Source organism: Sturnira hondurensis, unplaced genomic scaffold, assembly GCF_014824575.4.
Source record: "Sturnira hondurensis isolate 20B ecotype Veracruz unplaced genomic scaffold, ASM1482457v3 Scaffold0020787, whole genome shotgun sequence".
In the NCBI taxonomy this organism is placed as follows: domain Eukaryota; kingdom Metazoa; phylum Chordata; class Mammalia; order Chiroptera; family Phyllostomidae; genus Sturnira; species Sturnira hondurensis.
In genome coordinates this window covers 2,179,505-2,201,912 of record NW_028093418.1, presented here as the reverse complement: position 1 = coordinate 2,201,912, position 22,408 = coordinate 2,179,505, and the positions used below count along the sequence as shown (strand labels likewise).

The 22,408-nt window shown below is 44.5% G+C and overlaps 1 protein-coding gene across 5 annotated transcripts in view; it reads left to right on the top strand.

The window, feature by feature from the left end:
- ULK4 (unc-51 like kinase 4) overlaps positions 1 to 22,408 on the top strand; it is a 307,020-nt gene that overhangs the window by 5,786 nt on the left and 278,826 nt on the right. For all 5 annotated transcript variants that reach the window (XM_037030547.1, XM_037030549.1, XM_037030551.1 and 2 more), the window contains exons 4-14: positions 330 to 469; positions 3,252 to 3,414; positions 5,599 to 5,700; positions 6,232 to 6,315; positions 10,206 to 10,281; positions 10,435 to 10,527; positions 13,234 to 13,349; positions 13,500 to 13,569; positions 14,366 to 14,462; positions 18,935 to 19,039; positions 21,515 to 21,575. In XM_037030547.1, coding sequence (XP_036886442.1) covers positions 330 to 469; positions 3,252 to 3,414; positions 5,599 to 5,700; positions 6,232 to 6,315; positions 10,206 to 10,281; positions 10,435 to 10,527; positions 13,234 to 13,349; positions 13,500 to 13,569; positions 14,366 to 14,462; positions 18,935 to 19,039; positions 21,515 to 21,575 — 1,107 coding nt within the window. The remainder of the gene's footprint in view (positions 1 to 329; positions 470 to 3,251; positions 3,415 to 5,598; positions 5,701 to 6,231; positions 6,316 to 10,205; positions 10,282 to 10,434; positions 10,528 to 13,233; positions 13,350 to 13,499; positions 13,570 to 14,365; positions 14,463 to 18,934; positions 19,040 to 21,514; positions 21,576 to 22,408) is intronic.

Sequence of the window (22,408 nt, the reverse complement as noted above, 5' to 3'; positions counted from 1 at the left end):
GAATGTGACCTGACTTCACACAGGAGTCAAAGTGACTGCACTTGGCACAGTGCGATCGAAACACACTGTTTGGGTTAGTGGTCACCTGAGGGGTCTGGAATGAAAAGTCCTTTACCCCTCCCACTCTCTTCTTGACCAGCCATCCAGGCTGAGCTGGCCCTGGGGCGCATGTGGGCCGTTCTCATTGGAATGTGTGTGTCCCCTGTGAGGCTGTCCAGGTGTCCTGACCTGATCTTTTCTTCCGTGCTCAGGGTCTCCCAGCGTGGAGCCTCCTGGGGGTGCTGTGTAATGTTGGGGGGTTAAAATGGGGGATTTGATCGCACTTGCAGGTGGCTCCTTAGAAATGGTTATTGCTCAAGATGAAAACCTCCCAGAAGATGTTGTGAGAGGGTTTGGGCTGGACCTGGTTACCGGACTACACCATCTCCATCAGCTTGGCGTTCTCTTCTGTGACCTTTCTCCTGGGAAGGTAAGGCTTTGATTTCCTAACTGCTTCTGTCTTAATTTGCAGGGTTTTCTCACAGGTCATTTTATTTTTAGATATGATTTTAGGTTTAGAACAGCTTGAAATTTTAAGTTAACACTTTAAAAAAAAATAAAAGGAAACTGCATTTTAGTTCCCTGTGTAGCTACCCATTGAAGTCTTTCTGGAAGGCAGAGCTTCCCCAAATACCAGAGCTTTGAGTAATTTCCGCTGCTGAAGTGTATTGCAAGTGATGAGGTCAGCAGATCTATAAAAAAGTCTCTTTTTTCTTCTTTTTTAAAGATTTTATTTATTTATATTTAGAGAGAAGGAAAGAGGGAGAAGGGAAACATTGATGTGACAGAGAAACATCGATGGGCTGCCTCTCGTACACGCCCCGACTGGGGACCGAACCCACACCCAGGCCTGCCACCTTCACTTTGCGGAATGATGCTCCGCCCACTGAGCCACACCGGTCAGGGCCAGACTCCTCATTCTTGCAGTACACAATTATGAGCCATTATTTTAGTTTGATAATGGCGTTTTTGGCTACTTGTGTTTGATTCCGGATGTTAGGGATCACACACACATATATATTTTTTGCTAATGTAATTCTCCGTGACTGAATGTGCTGCGGAGTAGCCGTCCTGGACCCACTTAGTTCTTCCTCGGGGTCGTGCAGGAGCCTGACGTCAGGAGCCGTGCACCCCGGGCGAGGTGCCCTCTTCCTCTCCGTGCCTCCGGCCCTGTCTCTGGGCGACTGGAAGGGTTACAAGTCCTATTTAGGAGAAGCTTCTGGGACACTTCTGGTGTGTGATCAGCGGACTCAGTGATGGTCTTTGTAAGGACGTGCTCTTAGGGATCGTGTGGATTGCTGGCCAAGTTGCTCCTTTCCCTTTGTCCATGTGTGCACAAGGAAGTGAAAAATCGACGGTTTTTTTTTTGTTAAACATCATTATATCTGTGTAAGAACATAGTTCAACCTAAAAAACTCCATAAAAACTCCTCGCAGTGAATAAGAATTTTTATTTGAAACACTCTCATACTTGCCGGAAGTCTGCAGCCATTTAATTGTGGGTATATAGGTCTGAAGCAGCCATATGCGGGGTCTAAATGCATAGGTGAGGTTTGTTTCAATAAAGCTTTATTTCATGGACATTGAAATTTGAATTTCATGTAATTTTATTTATTATATTTTTAGACAGAGGGGAAGGGAGAGAGGGAGAGAAACATCCATGTGTGGTTGCCTCTCATGTGCCTCCCACTGGGGACCCGGCCCGCAACACAGGCATGTGCCCTGACTGGGAATCAACTGGCGGTCCTTGGGTTTGCAGGCCTGTGCTTAATCTACTGAGCCACACTAGCCAGGGCCTGAATTTCTTGTAATTTCCACATGTCGAGAAATATGATCTTACTTCATTTCTTCAACCACTCAGAAATGCCAAAACCAGTCCTAGCTCCCGCCCTCACAGGCACGGGCACTGGCCGGGGCCTGGCCGGGAGGCTGTGGTGTGCCGGTCACTGTGTGGGAGCTGTTGCAGGAGGTCTGCTATCTGCTGTTGTCACCTGGGAAACCCAGGCCGATGTGCAGTGTGACTTTTATTCTAGAGCTGGGGCTGGCCGGGTTCGGGCAGGATGCCCGGTCCTGGCGATGAGGTTCATTGGAACACAGCCACACCCTCTCGTTCATGTATTGTTGTTGGCTGCAGGGCTGAGTGGTGGGTCGGGACAAGGACCTATGGCTTGTCAAGTCTGAGAGATTTATTAACTTGAAAAAAAAAAGTTGCTGACCCCTCCCACTGGTTCTCAAAGGTGTTTCCCGGACCAGCGGCATTAGTGTTACCTGGGGCTCACAGGCAGTGTAGGTTCTTGGGCCCACCCCTGGCCTGCTGACTTGGAAATCCTGGAGGTGGTGGGGACTGGTGCTTTTTTCAACAAGTCTTCCAGGGATCTTGGTGCTCAAAACCATTTAAAAGTCACTGGGACTTTTAACAGACATCCTTAGTATTTGTGATTAGAGGTTAAAGGCCAATTTTGCTTTGCTTTGACAAACAAAGAGCCAGCTGGCTTATTTGCAACTTCCCGTAAACAATTTTAATGACTCTGGAGGAAAAACTAAAAGTAATAGGACATTGGTTCCTGGCACGGTTTCAGCAATCAACAGATGACTTCTAATCACAAATTACATTAGCACATGTGGGTGCTTAGCGCACGCCAATCACTGTTCAACGCCCTTTGCCTGCATAACCTTAGTCCTCACAACAGTCTGAAGAGTTAAGTATAATTTATTTCATGTTGTAAGTGAAGAGACTGAGCCTTAGAAAGGTTAAGTAAACTGTCCAGGTCAAATTGTCTGTGAGTGCTGGGCCTATGGCTCAAATTTAGACCTCTAACTTCAAAACCCGACTTTTAACAGTATGTTAGGTAAACAATACCTCTGGCAGGTGGGTTTTCAAGTCTTTCTCTTGCTGTCGGTGAGGATTAGAGAGTGTAGATCGTTCCGTACCCACTGTTCGTAAAAGCCTGAGGTTTCCCCTCTGTGCTCATACGATGTTTGTGTTATGTGCATCTGAGAATGAACCATTTCCTATTTGACTTATTCTTACTAAAATATCGGATTTATTTTTGTCCAGATTCTTTTTATAAGAAAATGTAATTGTTGAATTTTATGAGTTGGGAAGAAGCGAGAAAGCCACTGCTCAAAGTGCTTTCGTGAGGTTATGAGAGGCACTGAGGCGAGCGCAGACTGAGTCGGGTTCTGAACGTGTTTATTTTTTGATCCGCATAGATACTCTTGGAAGGGCCTGGCACGCTGAAGTTCAGTAATTTTTGCCTGGCCAAAGTGGACGGTGAAAATTTGGAAGAGTTCTTTGCTTTGATGGCAACCGAAGAAGGCAGAGGTGATAGCGGCGAAAATGCTCTGAAGAGAACCATGAAAAGTGGAGTCAGAGGTATGTGGGGCATTTAAGGTCATAGCTCTAATTGTGGACCATTTGTTTTGTGAGTTAAGTGATGTGTGGATAATAAGAGTGACCCGGGGAAGTCCGGGCACAGGGCTGGCTTCGTCGATGGCCTCAAGTTTCCTGTGTGGACCTCATACCGTGTAGGGTGGGGGGGGGAGCCCCAACAGTCTGTGTCTGATCCTTGGCTCCACCTAGCCCTGACCTTGAGCTACAGCATGAGGAGCAGGCGTCCTGTCTCACTGTTTGCGGTCTCATCACCTCTTAGAACAGAACCTGGCCCGCATGAGTGGCTCAGCAGTTTGTTCAACGTTGTTGAGCAGCTGATATTTGGAACTAAGGAAAAATTTTAGGGGTGCACCCTTGGGAGGTAGTTTTGACAGTGAGCTGGGGCCTCGGGTTGTTAGTTTGTACCTTAGGGGAGAGGGTGAAGTGTGGTTTTGTAGAGCAGAACTTTTGAGAGAAGCAGGAAAGAGCTTTCTTCTTCAAGTTCCTTGTGCGGGTACTTAAGACTTTGGGCCCCGGAAGCTCTAGTACACTCACCGAGAAGGGAGGGGCCCCAGGGGAGAGGGTGTGTCCTTAGGCTTTGTGATCATGTGGCCTGCGATGGAGGGATGAGGGAATAAGGGGAGCAGCAGTTAACTGGGGGTCCCATAAATACGACCACTGGAAATTTAACTTTCAGGACCAGTTCTGTGTGCAATAAAGTTTCATGTCCAGTATGAAGATCTCCAAGTGTCATTCTGTAGGATGACTGGCATTCTGTGAAAGTGAATACCGTGGACCATGTTAGAAGAATATTAAGTTTTAGATGGTTACTTCTTATTTTATTATAGAAAACAAGGAAGGTGGCATATCTCAAGAATGCGTATTTGAAATATTCCCCTTTAGTAGGAGGAGGAGGGCTGTGTGGTGGAAAGACAGGTCAGAGTTTCTAGCAGTGACGCTCGGCTGCGTCTGCCTGTGAGCTAAGCATAGCCCCCACGGTGGATCCTTTGGCCGAGGATGGAGGACACTGTCGTAGCCATCAGTCCTGATCATCAGGTGTCACCAAAGTTATGGGCCACTCACCTTCACGTCTCCGTGGCATAAAAATGAAAGCACTCCTGGCTCTCTGGAGCCTTACAGACTAAGTGTGGCGATGAACAGGCACTCGAAATAAACGCCTTGCCTTTGACACGTGGGAGTGGCAGGTGTTGTGGCGGGGTTGACATTGGTCTCGAGCAGGGGTGACAGCCACAGAGAATCTGCTAACATTGATGCCAACCTGAGACTCTGATTCGCAAAAAGAGAGAGGAAAAATCCGGTTGACTGCAAAAAGGTAATATTGCAAAGAATTTCTCGGGACACCTGAATTTTAGTCCTGCCTTGGCCTCTGGGTGTTCTTGAGAGTAATAATATAACTTCTAGCAGGCTTACTTTCCTCTTGCGTAAAGTGAGGGAGTGGGACTGGTTTCTGGCTCCCAGACTGCAGGCCCAGGAAAGTTAGATGGAGGAAGTGGCCCAGTGCAGTTCGACCGAGAGCGAAGCAGGAGTTTCAAGTTGGGGGTCTCCTGCCTGCGGGTTAGGTCTGATCCAGATCTGACTCCCGGCGGCTCCTGCTCTTGGGGGCGCCGAGGGAATGCCCACCACTGTGCTGCAGCCACAGGGCACGTAATTAACCATGCCCCCCTCACCTGCTGCCACTCGAGGAGAAAGTCCAGTGCTGCTCTTACTCTGAGGACATATGTCCCCTGGGCTGCCTCCACCAACACCTGCACACAGCGGGAATACTCAGGCAGGGAACACTCCTATTCCTGGGAGATGCACAGATGGCCGACGTCGGTCTGGGAATTCCCGACGGCCTTGCTGACCCTTTCTCACGGTGAATGCAGTCGAGGGCGTCGCCCGGTCCTCTTCCTGCCCTCGGGGTCCAGCCTGCACTGTGGTCTGGCCAGCTCACCCCCTTTCTTCTCACAGGTGTTTTCTGTGATAAAACCCTTACAGAGCCTCATACACTGGAACCTTAAAATTAGAAACCATTAAAAAACAGTAGAATACACCTGAAGTTATATTTGTGTGCACACTTTCCTCCCATATATATATATATATTTTAAACCCCATCAGGACTCTCCCAGGTAGGTTTGTGTTGAGAACAATGCAAACACCTAACAGACTTGTTTACTCTATTTTTAGGGTCTCTCGTATACACAGCGCCCGAGATCGTAAAGGGCAGTGACTTCTCCATCGCCAGCGACCTCTGGTCTTTGGGCTGTCTGCTGTATGAGATGTTCGCAGGTGACTACTTCCTGGTTCGCTTTAAACTCAGAGCTGGACAAATACAAAGGTTAAATCTGCAGTTTGCAAACACTTTACCTACAAGGTGGGGAAAAGCTGGCTCTTCTCAGCCTTTGTACTGATTTCAGCTGGATCGTTTGGGGTCCAGGCACATGTGGGGTCCTATTTTTTGTGATAATCACCTGGAATGTTGACATTTTCCTAACTATTAAAAAGCTGCGATTAGTAGAAGAGATCTCTGTACAGGTACCTGGGACTGAATGATTCGCATGTACCCAGTGGCCCACCCAAACCCTGGATCATGGTAGTGGTCCATGTGTGAATTTGTGTTTTGTATATGGGGGCCAAATTTTGAACGTTAGAAATATAAAAATACGCAGTGTGCTGGTATGCACTAGACATTCAGTAATTAGTTGTCCCTGCAAACACATTTGCCAGTCTTGTGATCCCGATCTCTCTGCTCCTGGGATTTGTTAAGAATTATTGGTGATGGCAAATTTGTGTAATTGACAGGTTTTCATGTAATTTCAGGAAAACCTCCATTTTTCTCAGAAAGAACTTCAGAATTAATTGAAAAGATTTTTTATGAAGATCCTTTGCCACCTATTCCAAAAGGTAGGATTTTTACTATCAATGCAGTTAATTTACACTTTGCACTGACTAAAAGGTATACTTTAATTGTCTATTTTTATCAATACGTAATCTCCCCAATTTATATTTTATGAATAGTCCCAGTTGGCCCCGGCTGATGTGGCTCAGTGGACCGAGTTCTGGCTTGCAACCCAGGGTGTCACTGGTTCGATTCCAGGTTGGGGCATGTGCCTGGGTCATGGGCCAGGACCCCAGTGGGGGGTGCTCGAGAGACAACCACACATTGATGCTTTTCTCCCTTTCTTTCTCCCTTCCTTCCCTGCTCTTTAAAAATAAAAAAATAAAATTTTAAAAAAACATAGTCCCAACTGATATTTTTAGAAATGTTGGCTTTCTTTTTGCCAATTAAAAAAAAAATACTGAAATGGAAAACAAAGTACAATGGTTTCCCTCATTTCAAAACACAGATTATTTTGTGCTCCTATAACAAGAGATGACTTACGTCGTTTAAAGATTTAGAATACTCAAACTCTTTGTTATTTTTTGTGCATGTACCATTTACTTAATTTGGACCCGTGCCCTTTGTGAAATAACTAGTTATTTCTTTTTTAAAAATATATTTTATTGATTATACCATTACAGTTGTTCTATTCCCCCCCTTCATTCCCCTCCACCCGCACCCTCCCTCCCCCACCATTCTCCCCCCCTTAGTTTATAACCACGTGTCTCAAGTTCTTTAGATTCTATATTTCCCCCACTATTCTCGCCCTCCCCCCTATCTATTTTCTACCTACCATCTATGCTATTTTCTGTGCCTTCTCCCCCCTTCTCCTCCTCCCACTCCCCTGTTTCTAACCCTCCATGTGTTCTTCATTTCTATGGTTCCACTCCTGATCTAGCTGTCCTCTTGGTTTGCTTTTGTTTTAGGTGTGGTTGTTAATAACTGTGTGTTTGCTGTCCTTTCACTGTTCATATTTTTCATCTTCTTTTTCTTATATAAGTCCCTTTAGCATTTCATATAATAAGGGCTTGGTGATGATGAACTCCTTGAACTTGACCTTATCTGAGAAGCACTTTATCTGTCCTTCCATTCTAAATGAAAGTTTTGCTGGATAAAGCAATCTTGGCTGTAGGTCTTTGGATTTCATGACTTGGAATACTTCTTTCCAGCCCCTTCTTGCCTGTAAGGTCTCTTTTGAGAAATCCGCTGACAGTCTGATGGGTACTCCTTTGTAGGTGACTGTCCCCTTATCCCTTGCTGCTTCTAGGATTCTCTCCTTCATTTTGGTCTTGGCTAATGTAATTATGATGTGCCTTGGTGTGTTCCTTCTTGGGTCCAACTTCTTTGGCACTCTCTGAGCTTCCTGGATTTCCTGGAAGTCTATTTCCTTTGCCAGACTGGGGAAGTTCTCCTTTATTATTTGTTCAAATACGTTTTCCACTCGTGGCTGTTTCTTTCCCCCTTCTGGTACCCCTATAATCCGGATGTTGGAACGTTTAAAGATGTCCTGGAGGTTCCTAAGCCTCTCCTCATTTTTTTGAATTCTCATTTCTTCATTCCTTTCTGGTGGGATGTTTTGTTCTTCCTTCTGGTCCATTCCATTGATTTGAGTCCCAGTTTCCTTTCCATCACTATTGGTTTCCTGTGCATCTCCCTTCATTTCAATTAGTTTAGCCTAATATGTTCCTCTAATTTGTGACTATGTTCCTCTAATTTGTGACTATAATCTACCAGTTCTGTGAGCATCCTGATAAATAGTGTCCTGAATTGTGCTTCTGAGAGGCTGGCAATTTCTCGGTCCCTTAGAGTTATTGGCTCTGGGACTTCGAGTTCTTCTTGCACCATCTTTTGGGCTGTTTGTGCCTGTTCCGTAGCAGGATCAGAGCCCTAAAGTGTTCACTAGAACAGGGCAACTAAGTCGCTGGGTTGTGACGTTGTATGTGGGGGCGGGGTCAAAGAGGGACAATGGTTTCCCGTCTGCCGCCTGCTGCCGCGGCCCGGCGCCGCAGCCACCACAGTCACCAGGCCCATGCGTTTCGTTCCACTGCACGTGAGTGTGCCACCGCCGTCAGCCCTCCACCACTGGGTTCGCCCCCTGGGGCCTGTGTGGTCTGTCTCACTGTGCGCGAATGTGCGACTGCGGTCAGTCTGCCCCACACCCCGACTGGCTCTGGGCTGCCTGCGCGCCTAGGTCGGGGGATCTGTCCTGCCCGACCCTGCTCCGCTGCTGGCTCCGCCTCTCTTACCATCCCGGTTGAACGGCTTGTAGTTGTCGGACTTCCGTATAATTCCGTTTTCTGGTCTTTGGGTGTGTCCTAGTTCTCCAAACCTTTGTTGTGTTCAAACTTGGTTGTGGGAGAAGGCACAGTGTTTCCACCTATGCCTCCATCTTGGCGGAAGTCCTAGTTATTTCTAATTACTGTTTGAATAGTAACGGATCAGGCCTTCTCAGCCCTTATCTTGAGGAATCAGAATTCGACCCTGACAAGTTTTTAAAGTGTTTTAAAGGAGATATAATTATAGTATTGTAAGTGTTGAAATTTTAATCATAAAATTGTGATTGGTATAACCATCCACCACTAACAATTTTAAGGAAAAAAACTCCAAATACAGCACAGACATAATAAAGCAGTTTGCTGTACACCACAAAGAAAGTGAATCTTAAGACACAAAAACAGGACTTTACAAAAGATGTAATTTTTAAAATTAAAAAAAAAGCCTTCAGGATTAATTAATTAATGGAAAAAATAGGAATACAGGATATTTTCAGTATTTTAAGAGTCACCGTAGGTGAAAAAAATAAGACTCTGGATATTTTGAAAATAGACTATATTTCCTAAAACTCTGCATTTTTCACTTTGTCTTAGCTTTTGTAAAAGTCAGTCATTGCTATTTCTTACATTGATGACTTTTAATACAGTATTGATTATTTTCTCTTATAAGTTAAAGATTTTTATGCAGGGAGGAAATCTGAAAATGAGGGTGCCATAGGTCTGGTTGAGATACCACTGGTGGCCAAGCTTGCTTCTGTCACGGGCCTCTGTCAGACTGTGGCCAGAGTGCCTGACAGTGCCGTCTGTTTCGACTGCTGTGTCTCAGGGGTGCGTGGAAGTGTCGTTGGCCATTGTCTTCATGGCCCCTTCTTTTAACCATTGCTGATCATTTGGTCATGGTATATACTCGTATATTTGTCTAGTTAAAAAAGGCAAAACTTGGAGGTTTAGAAAAGTGAACAATGTCATAATATTGTGATGCTTATGATTTTCCTGCTGAAAATGAAGAGGGATTGCAAGTATTCTAATCATCGTATATTATAAAGCAAAGTTGGTCAAATTAATAATGCCTCAGGAAATAAAGCATAACTAATAGTTGAAGACAAGGGTATGAGTTTGTCAGACTGGTAATCCTTACTGGGATTATTTTAGGAGTTAGTCAAAAGTTAGTTTTTGAGATTCATGTTTTTTGTAGTCTAGGAAAAAATGCTTTTTCAAAAAATTGATTTTAGAGAGAGGAAGGGGGAGGGAGAGAGAGAGAGAGAGAGAGGTCAGTGTGAGAGCAAACATTGATTGGTTGTCTTCCATATGTGCTGTGACCAGGGATCAAACCTACAACCTAGGTATGTGCTCTGACTGGGGATCGAACCTGTAACCTTTTAGTTTCTGGGATAACTCTCTAACCAACTGAGCCACCCAGCCAGAGGTAGGAAAAAAACGTCTTTTTAAAAAAAATTAAAAAATATATTTTATGCCCTTCTCCCTCCTATTTAAATGAAAGCTTCATTGTTATTGATAGATTCAGTGTTCTCTTTAAAATAATTTATGTACTTAACATACTGTGATTTTAAATGTTGATGTAGGGTATGTATTAATCTTATCTCTTTTCCTCCCCTTTTTGGGAATTAATTTGTGTACAGATTCTTCTCTTCCTAAAGCTTCTTCGGATTTTATTAATTTGCTTGATGGTTTACTTCAAAAAGATCCTCAGAAAAGGTATGTACGGATGATATTTTAATGTGAATGAATTATAAATTCAGGGCAGGTTATAAATTATGAAGTTTGATTCATGTAATTGGGGCATGTCTTGGGAATTCTCCACGGTAAAATCACGTTAACACAGAATTTTAACATTTATGTCTTACAAAGATTAACTTGGGCAGGTCTGCTGCGACACTCATTCTGGAAGGACGCTTTCACTAGAAAGGATCAGGACTCGGGCGCCGAGGATTCCAGCCTCAGGTAGGATAAGCTCCTCTCGGTGTGTGGGGCATGGTTATGAAGCACTCACACCCATTGCTGTTCTAATAACGCAGCGTCAATGACAGGAATTTCTGTGCTTTCATGAGAGAAAAATCAAGCCTTTGTTTAAGGGCTGTTTGAAGAATTTAGTCGTGACATTTTTATCCTGAAGATTTTATTTATCAGTTTGTAGAGAGAGGGGAAGGGAGGGAGAAAGAGGAGAGGAACATCCACCCATTGCCTCTGTATGCGTCCTGCCTCGGGGACCGAACGTGTGGCACAGGCGTGTGCCCTGACTGGGAAGGAATCGAAGCCGCGACCTTTCGCTTTTCCCGTCAGTTGTTTACACTCCAGCCAGTGGTTTAGGATGGCAGTCAGTAGTTCTTTTACCCACTGTAAGTGGCTTCCCCCCTTGCAAGCACATGGGAGGACCTCCTTTCCCTGCTTCCAGTTATGTGTGGTCACGTGACTTGCGTTGGCCAATAGAATGGGGGCAGAAGTGATGGGTGTTATTTCTGGACAGGATCTCTAAGAGCCTGAGTATGATTTTCCGCATTTTCCCCAGTGAAGTAATCGGGAAGAGAATGTCAATATGGAGCTGCAGTCGGGCTGGGTGGGTCTTTAGTGACCACGAGGACTTAGCTTTCCCACCAGCCTTCATGTCTGTGTGTGTAAGACGTAAAGTTAGGAGATTCTCAGCCACTGGCGTTTGAGGGATTGTATGTCACCACAGCATAACCCAGCTCATCCTGACTGATGTACTTTAGTATGAAAATCTTCTTAGCCCTGACCACCTACCACATGATGGCATTTCAAAAGGAGCAGGTGAGAAGTAGTTGAATGTAGAGGTAAAGTCCAGTGAATTGATTTTTCCCTCCCTTAACTCACGTGGTTGTCTGATTCTTAATTTTAATGTTGGCAAATTCAGCGTTGTTAGATAGAGAAGGCTGCGTTCTGTTTAAAGTCTTTCCCAAACGGGGCTTTCTCAGAGCCAGTGAGCTTCACCTGGGCTCTCACCGCCGTCTCGGGTCCCGCAGAAAGCTGGGCTCTCGTTCTCAGCGTCAACAAGTCACAGGACACCTCTGACCTCAGTCCGCCCACTTCCTCTGAATCTCTATGCCTTTCGCTTCTTTTTCCTGCCTTATTGCCCTTGATAGGATTTTTTTTTTCAGTAAGATACTGAATCAAGAGTGAAGAACATCCTGGCCTGGTTTCTTTGTAGGACAAAAGCACCTTTCCCCATCGAGGACGCTGAGCTGGAGGTTTCTGTAGCTGCCCTGTTTCAGTTTGAATGGCTGTCGAATTTGATCAGATGTCTTTGTGTGTTAGTAGATATGATCATGGGGTGTTTCCTGTGGTGGATCCTGGCCTGCAGGATCCTTGTATGTTGTGGCTGCTCGTGAACAAATACACATGGACAACAGAGGTCCTGTGGAGAAAAAGGGACGGCATGGCCACTCTCTGAGAGAGAGAGGGCCAGAGGGCCCGAGGGCCCAGTCCCTGCCTGGACAGGCTTTTATTGCTTTTCTGGGTACATTACATGGAGTGTAGTCCCCATTTACTATGCACAGGTTCGCTGCAGAGGACTACCTTTTACAGATAATAAAGGAAAGAATGTTGCTAATTACTGAAAAGAGAAAGATGTTACAGACCTCCTTCTCCACTTTTCCCCTCCAAGGGGAAAAAGTGGTTGAACTGGTTACACGTCATACTTGGGAGGTTTAGCACAGATTTTAGGAAGTTACAGTAAGCATTTTCTGCTTTAATTTGGGATGAGGGAGTTTTAGCAAAAGCAAGTCTTACAGCAGTTTAGGTACAATGCAGACCTGATTGCCCATGGGAAAACCTCCCTGCGGGCATGGTGCTCTGTGCTACTCAGTCCCCACTGGTTTTCCACGTGAGTGCTGAGCTACATTTCCACACCACGAGAAGCGGTTCCCTGCAGTTTCTTACGTAGACTCTCATTATGGACTCGTTCATAAACTGGTTTTCAAATATTGAACCAGCCTTGCATTCCCACAGTAAGCCCCACTTAGTCACTGTGTTTTCTACTTTTTATGGCTTGCTGGGTGTGTTTGTGGCATGGGGCTGGAGGACAGTGAGAGAGGTGAATAAAGAGAGCAGAGTGACGGGCATTTGCATCATGTTCTTGGGACCATAGCTTTTTTGCTAAGAGAAGAGGCTGCCCCTCCCTCAGAGTGCTAGGCACTGGCCAGAAGCCGCTGCTGTTCCCAGCCAGCAGCTGCAGGATTACCTGGAGGTCAGGGCAGGACCACACAGAAAAAGAGAAACAAAACTTGGGTGACTTCCCCTGCTCTGACCCAAGGGGGCTCCTTTCCTCTTTCTTGGAACAGAAATAGAGGGCTTCTCCCCGGGCTTCTCTGCACTCGCTGCCATGAGCCTGGGCTGGGTAGTCCTGGAGGGGAAAATGCACAGTAGGACTCACCAGAAGGGAGACTCCCTGCTGGTTGACTGGTGCTTCGAGTTCTGGTTCGCTTCCCCAGTCTGCCTGCTGCTATTTATTTTCTGGGGGTAAGGCGTGTAGACTTCTTCGCTTATGGTGTGCTCTTTTCCACTACTTCATGGCTGTGCCAAATGTCACGTGTAATTTAATGATTGTTTCCAACCTCTCATTCTATACACACAACTATACAGAAAGCTGAGGAGTGAGTTTGGTTGTGCTGACTTTCTCCTGTTGAACGGCAGAAACCTGATGGAGTGCTCTGGGTCACAGGATCCCAGGGAGCTTCTGAAGAGCCCTCCGAGTGGACAGGCCCCGGGGGAGAGGAGTGGCCAGCGACTGCGTCACTCTTTGAGACCAGGTGGGCCTGCATTTGAGCACGTGCGTGCTGCCTAGAGCGCTGTTTCCGAGCGTTCCTTCCTCGCTTGTGCTGTCTTCCTCTTCACGTCTCTGCACGACGCCCGACCCGTGATACTTTGTTCCTTTACGACACCCTTCTCTCCTCCCATAGAAAACCCAGCCGAGTTGCGGCCCAAGAACACTCTCGGGGGTCAACGGAACGAGTCCATGTTTCTTCTCAGGTTCGTAAAAGGACAGAGTGGGGGTGACAGTAAATCTTCCTACAGTGCCTGTTGTCCTGGTTTTTACAATTCAGGTTTTTTAAAAAAAACACTCTGCACACTTGCTGTCAGGCATGGTACACTAAATATTTGCTTAATGAATGAATATACAGATAAGTGAAAGAGAGGCGGGAATGCTGATTTTGGGGAATTTGAAGGAGTTTGCTACTGAAGACTCTGGAGAGCTGAGTGAATTTCTTAAAATGCGGAAAGCTCAAAACCAGGGACCAGGCGTCAAGGAGTGGTCCATGGAGAGCACAGCGGTCGTTGGTCAGTGTAGAGGGACCACCAAAAATAGACACAGAGTTTACACAACTCGTCTGTCACTCAGTAGGCACCAAGGGGACTTTCCATAGCAAACATTTTCTGAAATAAAATTGTAAGTGTTTTTCATCTTTTATGGAATATCTGATCTGTTTTATGGTGTTAATTCTGCTTTAAACCAGCAGACACTTAAAAAATAATAAAACCAATGTTTTCAGATTTTTAGTAAAAATAGAAAATACTGAGTAGAGCAGAGATGCTATAAACAAAAGAAACACTAAATTAGCCAGGAAAGAACTTTAGAAACAGTTATAAAAACAACAGTGTCGTGTAAACACGAAGTTGAAATGTTTTTTTAATATAATGCGATCGATCATGTAGACTTGCCCTGTTCTCCCATTTTTCACGGGATGTGTTTTCATTTTTCCCAGCCTATGGTAAATGGGGGACGGAGTTTGAACCTGCCTAACGGTCGCTGGTCTCTACCTTGCAGTTCCCGCCCGACTCCAAGGACCAGCGCGGCGGTGGGCTTGTGTCCTGGCGAGGACACCACGCAGCACTCCCCGCAGAAGGCTTCTCCTCAGACCAAGGTGAGCAGAGACGGGCTTGTTTTTACATGAGTATAGAGACTCAGAAGAAGGATGGCAAATTGATTCCTGAACTCTGTTTGTGAGAACAAAGATTATAATTATGTCATTTCCTGGATAATCACTGGTTTTTCTAGGAAGTATACTTAAGAGAGGGATGCTTTATAGTTGCTTTTTTTCCGATGACAGCCATATTGAGATGTAATTGACATACCGTGTAATTCACCCATTTAAAGTGTACAGTCTAGGGGCTCTCAGCATATTCCCAGGGTTCTGCAGCCGTCAGACTGTCAATTCGAGAACCCTGCCGCCACCCCACCGAGAAACCCTGTGCCTGCCAGCCCTCTCTCTCTCTCTCTCCTCTCTCCTGGTTCCCTTCAGTTTCTTTCCCCTCTTGCCCTCCGATCTGCCATCTGTCTTTATAGATTTGTCTATTTTGAATACTTTATATAAACGGAATAATAAAATGTGGCCTTTTGTGACAGGCTTTTTCACTTAACATGATGTTTTTAAGATTGATCTAAATTGGAGCATGTATCAGTACTTTATTCCTTATTTTTTTTTTTATTGTCAAATGACACTCTGTGGATATACTGCAGTTTATTTTTCCATTTATCAGTGAATGGATATTTGGGTTGTTTCCACCTTTTTGTCCACCGTGAGCAGTGCTGCTGGGCATGTTTGCGAACAGGTCTTTGTGTGGGCGTGTGCTTTAATGTTTCTTTGTATCTGCACGGCCTCGCATGGTCACTCCATCTGACCTTTCGGGGAACTGCCAAACTACTTTCCAAAGCAGCCCTGCCGTTCCACGTTCTCACCAGCAGCCCACGAGGGTTCCAGTTTTACGTTCTCTGAATCTTGTCACAGTCTGCTGCTAACAAAAACTATGGTAATGTAACACATTATGTTTTAACCATTGTTAAGTGTGTAGTTTAGTGGCATTCACACGCCACAGTTAGGGACATTCATGTAATACAAGTGTCGCTACTGTCCCTCTCTAGAACCTTTTCATGGTCCCAAACTGAAACTCTGTGCCCACTAAAAATGACATCCTCTTCTCCCTTCTCCCAGCACGGCTGACCACTTTTGGTTTCGGCTTCCGTGAATTTTCCTAGTAACCACATCCAAGTGGAATCATACAATACTGTCCTGTAACGTCTGGCTTATTTCACGTAGCATAATGTTTTCAAGGTCTGTCAAGTTGTTGTATGTATCAGAACTTCATTCCTTCTTAAGGCTGATACTCCACTGTGTATATCTACTAGTTTATTCATTCATCCTTTGATGGACACTTGGGTTGTTTCAACTTCTTGGCTGTTGGGAATAAAACACTTCCTTATTTCTTGTTGATTATAGCCATCCTAGAGGATGTGAAATTGTCATTGTAGCATTGATTTTCACATTTCTGGTGGCTAATGGTGTTGGGACCTTTTCACGTGCTCATTGGCCATTTGTTTGTCTTTGGAAAAACGTCTACCCTTTGCCCATTTACTGAGTTGTAGGAATTCTTTACATATGATAGATATGTGATCCGTAAACATTCCCTCCCGTTGTGTGAGGTGTCTCGTCACCTTGAGGGTGTTCTTTGGAGCACGGCAGCTTTTAATTTTGATGTAGTTCAAATTACTTTGTGTGTGTGTTTTGCTGCTTGTGCTTTTGGTGTCGTAGCTAAGAAACCATTGTTTGCTCCAAGGTCACAGAGATTTACATTGGGCCTTTCATCCGTTTTGAGTTAATTTTTACACGTGGCTTTACCTAGGGGTCCATCTTCATTGTTTTCACGTGAATATCCACTTGTCTCAGCACCCTTTGTTGAAAAGACTGTTTTTTCCCCTCATTTAATTGCCTTGGTGTTTTTGTTGAGTACCAGTTGACTGTAAATGTGAAGGTGTGTTTCGGGACTCAGTCCTATCCTGCTGGTCTCCATGTCTTCTCATGCTGGTATTGCAGATGCTGGCAGTGTTTTAGAAAGTTCTGAGACCAGACAGTATGGTCTTTCCAGCTTTGTTCTTTACGAAGTTTGTTTTGGCTCTTGGGAACTCTTGTGTTTCCATGCAAATTTCAGGATCAGTGTGTCAGCATTTGGAAAGCCAGAGACTGGGTAGCAATTGCATCGACTCTGTAGGCCCGTTTGGGGAGCATATCGTTTTCTTCCACAAACGTGGAATGTATTTGGGCTATGTGGAAGTTATTTCTTCCTTGACACAAAATGCAGGTGGGTTATGATGAAATCCCCCTCTGCTAGTAATGGTATGGTTACATGTAAGGCCGAAAGTCAGTGTCGAAGTGAAAAGTGCGCTCTGAAATGTGATAGATGCTGCCCTTCTTCCCGAAGATCCTTCTTGTCGAGGAATGTCTGTAATCCTTTTATTGCGAAGGACTTGAAATTTAAGAGATAAAGAGAAAGAACACCACAAGTTAGAGCAAGTCAATCCCCTTGAAATTTAAGCAGGACTTGTCTGAGTACTATAGGAAATTTGTTTTATAATTTTTCAATGATTCTATTTTATTCAATTATGAAAATTTATATAATGTAAAAACATATATAAAAGTGTATAAAAATGTGGAAGAGGACAAGAAATTAAAAAGCTGCTTATAATTTAACTACCCAGAGTAATCACTGATTACATTTTGATATCCCTACTTTTGGTTCTGTGCATATGTTCATTTTCAAACAAGGGAACGTAATTTTATAACTCAATTTTTTTCACTTTGTAAATGTGTTCTCATTGTAATTTTTTTATCATTTAATGTATTCCTGAACATGTTGTTTATTTTTTGCTATTGAAATACTATGGTTTTTTAAAGATTTTATTCATTTATCTTTAGAGGGGAAGGGAAGGAGATAGGGAGAGAAATATCAATGTATGGTTGCCTCTCATGAGTCCCCTGCTGGGAACTGGCCTGCAACCCAGGCATGTGCCCTGACTGGGAATCGAACCGTGATTGTGTGGTTCACAGGCCCGTGCTCAATCCGCTGAATCACACCAGCCAGGGCAAGGAATACTATGTTTTATAACTTGTTATTTATGCATACTTTCAACTTACCTATAGGAAATTAATTTTATATATAAATTTTATAATTGGTCTGCCTTCATAATTATGTTTTTTATTGACACTATTGTAGATATTCACTAATTCTTATATTCTAATAATTTTTAGTTAATTCATTTTGGATTATTTTCAAGTCTTTCTGTCTTGAAAGTCCATGTGCTTAAAAAAATTTTTTGCAACGTTTCTTCATATTTTTCATGTGTTTTTTAAAAATATGTCTGCTAAGTTGAGAAGGGGTCATTGGTTTTTGGTAACTCTATTAGCTAACTAATCTATTTCTTTTAAAAAAATTTATTACTGCCCTGGCTGGTGTGGCTCAGTGGATTGAGCGCGGGCCTGTGAAGCAAAGGGTTGCCGGTTCGATTCCCAGTCAAGGCACATGCCTGGGTTGCAGGCCAAGTTCCCAGTAGGGGACTCATGAGAGGCAACCATACATTGATATTTCTCTCCCTCTCTCCTTCCCTTCCCCTCTCTCTAAAAATAAATAAAATATTTAAAAAAATGTATTATTAATTTTTATAGCTTATTCTGTTACAGCTGTCCCAGATTTCTCCCCTTTGTCCCCCTCCACGCAGCCCCCCCCTCAGTCCCCACTCCACTGTCCATGTCCGAGGGTCACTCACACGTGTTCTTTGACTAGTCCCTTCCCCTTCTGCCCACCATTGTCCATGGCCCTACCTCAGCTTTGAATAATTTCTTTTCCTCGTTTTTCACTTCACTGGTTTGGTTTTCTGTTTTATTCAGTTTGCTGGTCAGTGTTTCAATGGAAATTCTTGATGTGTAAACCGCCTTTTTTGTCTGAGGTGAAATACTGAGGCATAACACTGGGAGGACGTTCTGTTTCAGTAGAGGAGCAAGAACCATCTCGAAGGATAACAGATGGGAGGCCTCTAGTTATCCACTGTAATTCTATATCAACTCTGCTTTAACTGGTTTTTATAGATAACGGTGTTTCTTACGTAATGGGTCAGAACTTTAGCCTGGCATTCTTTTTGCTGTAATTTTACCTTCATAGTGAATATTCTGTAAAGCGGAATTAAATTAGTTAGTGTCCGTGGATGAAAGATTAAAAATCATGCTGGAAATTGCAAAACAAATTTGCCCCATTATAGTTTGGATCAGCAAACTACAGAAGACCTGTTTTCTAGTCCTAACTTCGTCCAGTAAACAGGAGTAATTTGGTTACTTTCTCTGGTCTTTTTCTGTTTTTCATCTGTAAAAATGGAAATAATGGTGCATGCGATTTAGGGTTTTTATGAAGACCGGATGAAACCATGTGTGAAAGTGTTTTGAACCTCAGTGGAGGCCCATTGATGAGACGGCCTTTTTCGGTGGGGACTTTACTCCGTATGCTGTTAGTTCAGCTCTGAAAGCTTGCCACTGGTCCCAGAAACAAAGTCTAATTTTTGTCCTTGTTTCAGACCCCCAGTGGACACCTGAGTCAGCAGGACATGGAGTCCCAGATGAGAGAGCTTATCTACACAGACTCGGATCTTGTCGTCACCCCGATTATTGACAACCCGAAGGTGCGGATCGATGTCCCGCCCACTGAGGGCTGAGCTGTAGATTTCACTGAGGACTGACACCTGGGTGGTAATTTCACTTCTGCTCCCCGTGTCCACCTTGCTTTCGTTCATGCCACATGTCTACGTGTCTGCCTCCCACCCTACCTGCAACCCTCTCCTCTCCCTGCCCTGCTGAGTTGTCTTCCTCCTGTGTGCCGGCTGGCTCTGCCTCCCACTAGCCCAGCAGGCCATGGTGTGGCCGCCGACTCTTGGACCTCAGACCGTAGTCCTTGGCAACTTTTGTTTCTCAATACGCTTTAATGGGGATTACTCCAAATATTCAGGTTGCTGATGTGTTACAAAGGCAGATGTCAGTGGGCACCACTCGCCAGGCTTGGTTGGGTGGGCGGAGCATACAGAGACCACGCCCTCTCCTGGGTGGTCCGGGCCCAGGGCCCACTGTGGCAGACTCTGGGAGTTTGGGGACTCCTGGTTCATAGCACATTTCTACTCCAGTGCGGGTCTCTGTTCCTTCCTGTCTTTCGGAATGTGACCCTGTGTTATGGGGGGTGTGGTGGCCGGTGTGAGTGTTAATTCCTCGGTGTCTTTGTTTCCTGTGGACGTTCTGTCTCCAACACACACCATTTCTTCTGTATTTTAATTTGTTTGAATGTCTTTTTTCTGTATTAATTTATGATGGTTTCCTCTCATCTCATTGGGGAACATTGTAGTTTAGAATAAATGGGCTCTTGGATGCATGTTTATTTACTAGAAAGAAAATATTTAATATAGATTACCCAGCTATTTTTCATAAGGGAGCTACTTCTTTTTATGAGCTTGGATGCCTGTCAGGGTAACTGCATATTATGTCGAATTTAATGTGTAATGGGGCATTTTCCCTGTGGGCCTCCTGGAACAATTGGTGACTCTTTTTTAGCATATTCTCTATTTCTTTATTTTTGATAACCACACTTAGTTGTTTCTGGGAAACATTAGTAGCCTTCTTTTAAATTTTAAACTTTTATTTTGAACTGATTTTAGTCTTACAGAATATTCGAATTCCTACATACATTTTACCCAGTCTCCCCTCAGGTGCCCATCCGAGGGGACCTCAGTGCGGTGACAGAACCAGGGACTTCGTATTAGGAGCACAGAGCGGTTAACTCAAGCGCCAAACTCACCCCGGTTGTGCTTCCCACCCACTCTCCCCTCCTGTTGCGGGGTCCCACGCTTCCCTTTATGTCTCCTTAGTCTCCTGTGGTCTGTCCTTGTCTCGCCCGGCCCTGTGGTAACTTCTCAGTCTTTCCCTGGTTTTTACAACCCTGGCACCTTGAAGAGGTCAGATATTTTGTAGAATGCTCCTCGGTTTGGCTCTGTCTAAGGGTTTCTCCTGATGAGAATGAGGTTAGTGTTTCTGGCAAGAATGCTACCAGCAAAGGTTTTAAAAATGCATTATAGATTTTGGAGAAGTTAGACATAGAAATGATGGTCAAATTTTTAAAAAATTTATTTGTTTTTTAGAAAGAGGAAGAGGGAGGGAGAAAGAGAAGGAGAGAAACATCAGTGCCTGGTTACCTCTCATGTGCCCCGCACTGGGGACCCGGCCCGAAACCCAGGCATGTGCCCTGACTGGGAATCGAACCGGTGACTCTTTGGTTCTCAGGCCAGCACTCAGTCCACCGAACCACACCAGCCAGGGCATGAATTTTTTATTAAAACTCAAAAGAGGAAGTATTCCAGCTGTTTCAAACTCATGGATCCAATGACATGTTTGTTTGTTTGTTTGTTTTTACTTCCCCCCCAAAAATAAAAAAGAACAGAAAAGAAAAAGCATCCCCTTTCCTATTCAGACAGTCATTGTGTCCTGGAACGGCGGCTTCCTGAATTCAGCCGTCAAGTCCTGACCGTTCATTAGACCTCAGTGCACCTGCACCCCTCCCACAGACCCTGTCCTGACCACATCGGCCTGAAGCACTTGCAGCATTCTCCAACATTCAGAAACATTTCTCTCGTGAAGTTTTTGTCTATAATTACGTCCTGCCTGTTTTTCATTTTTGCTTACGTGCTTTTGTTGCTGTTTAACAGATGTTTGTCGTATTAACCACAGTGTAGTGTCAGCTCTCTGGCAGCAGTCTCTCTCTCAACACTTAGTGTAGCCCCCTCCTCTGGCAGGTACTCAATCCGTGTTGTTGGCTTATTTGTGTTTTGTTGAATGATTCAATTTCTCACCTTGGGGTAAGTTAGCTTACAGATAAGCCAAGATAGGGTAGCTCTTGTATGAGGCTTTATTTTCTTGCGAATCAGTTGAAATAATTTTATTTTTATACCACATTATCCCTATTTGTAGGTTTTAATCTGAAAGGGCACTATTGGTAACAAAATGTTCGGCATTCTTTTCTGTCCTCATTGATTTATAATCTGGTATAGGAGAAACAGCAGGAGCCAGTGTCAGTAATGTCTGTCTCAAAAGGTTGTTTTGTTTTTTTTTAACCACAGATAATGAAACCGCCACCCATCAAGTTTGATCCAAAACTACTGCATCTTCCAGCACACTCAGGTAGGGTCCAAGGCTTATGGAGGGTGCAGACACTGTGAAGACGGAAGGTTGATAGCAGATGAATGTTTTATTCATAAACATCTAAATTTCTAGGTTCTTGCCAGCAGGCCGTTCTCTGGGAAGTGTTTTATAAGTCACAGGCAACCTGTAGCTGGTTTGTGCCTGCCCCTGACCTGACTGGGCCAGTCCCGGCTGCCCTGTACTCTGGTGGGTGGAGGAGTGCCTGTAACGCTGTGCGAGTTTTCCTGTTGGGCCGGGGGGCCCTTCTCCTGCCCCTCCCTCGTAGAGCCCCTTGGCTTCCCAGCATGTACCGTGCAGTTGTGGTGTGGAGAGCTGGGGACCACAGTGAAGAATGGAGATTCTGCTCAAGGACGCCAGGGTGGTTGAGAATGGAGCCAGATGGCTCACTTTCGTGGGGAGGGGGTGGGAATGAAGGTACGTGGAGGAAGAGAGTTACCTTTCCTTTCGCCTCACCGGAAGTCCGAGTCCAGGGCAACATCAGAAAATTTTTTATGCCTTATCTATCGAAGTATTTCATCCAATAAAGCAGTTAAACTAGATTTGAAACTAATTTCTTCATCATAGCTACAGTAGAACCTATGATTTGAAATCAAATCAAAGTAAATTAAAAAAAGTAAAGTATATTCAAATCTACATGAAACCATGCCAAGTAGAAACATTGTTTATGGAAACCTAGAGGATTATTGTCAAAATATTTTTCTATCCCTTTGAGCTCTTCTGGGAAGTGATCGTGGCAGTTTCTGTTGTTTCAAGGTGGAGAGCAGCTGAGCTACGCTCACTTTGAATGTCGTCTCTTTTCCTGGTTTTTGCCG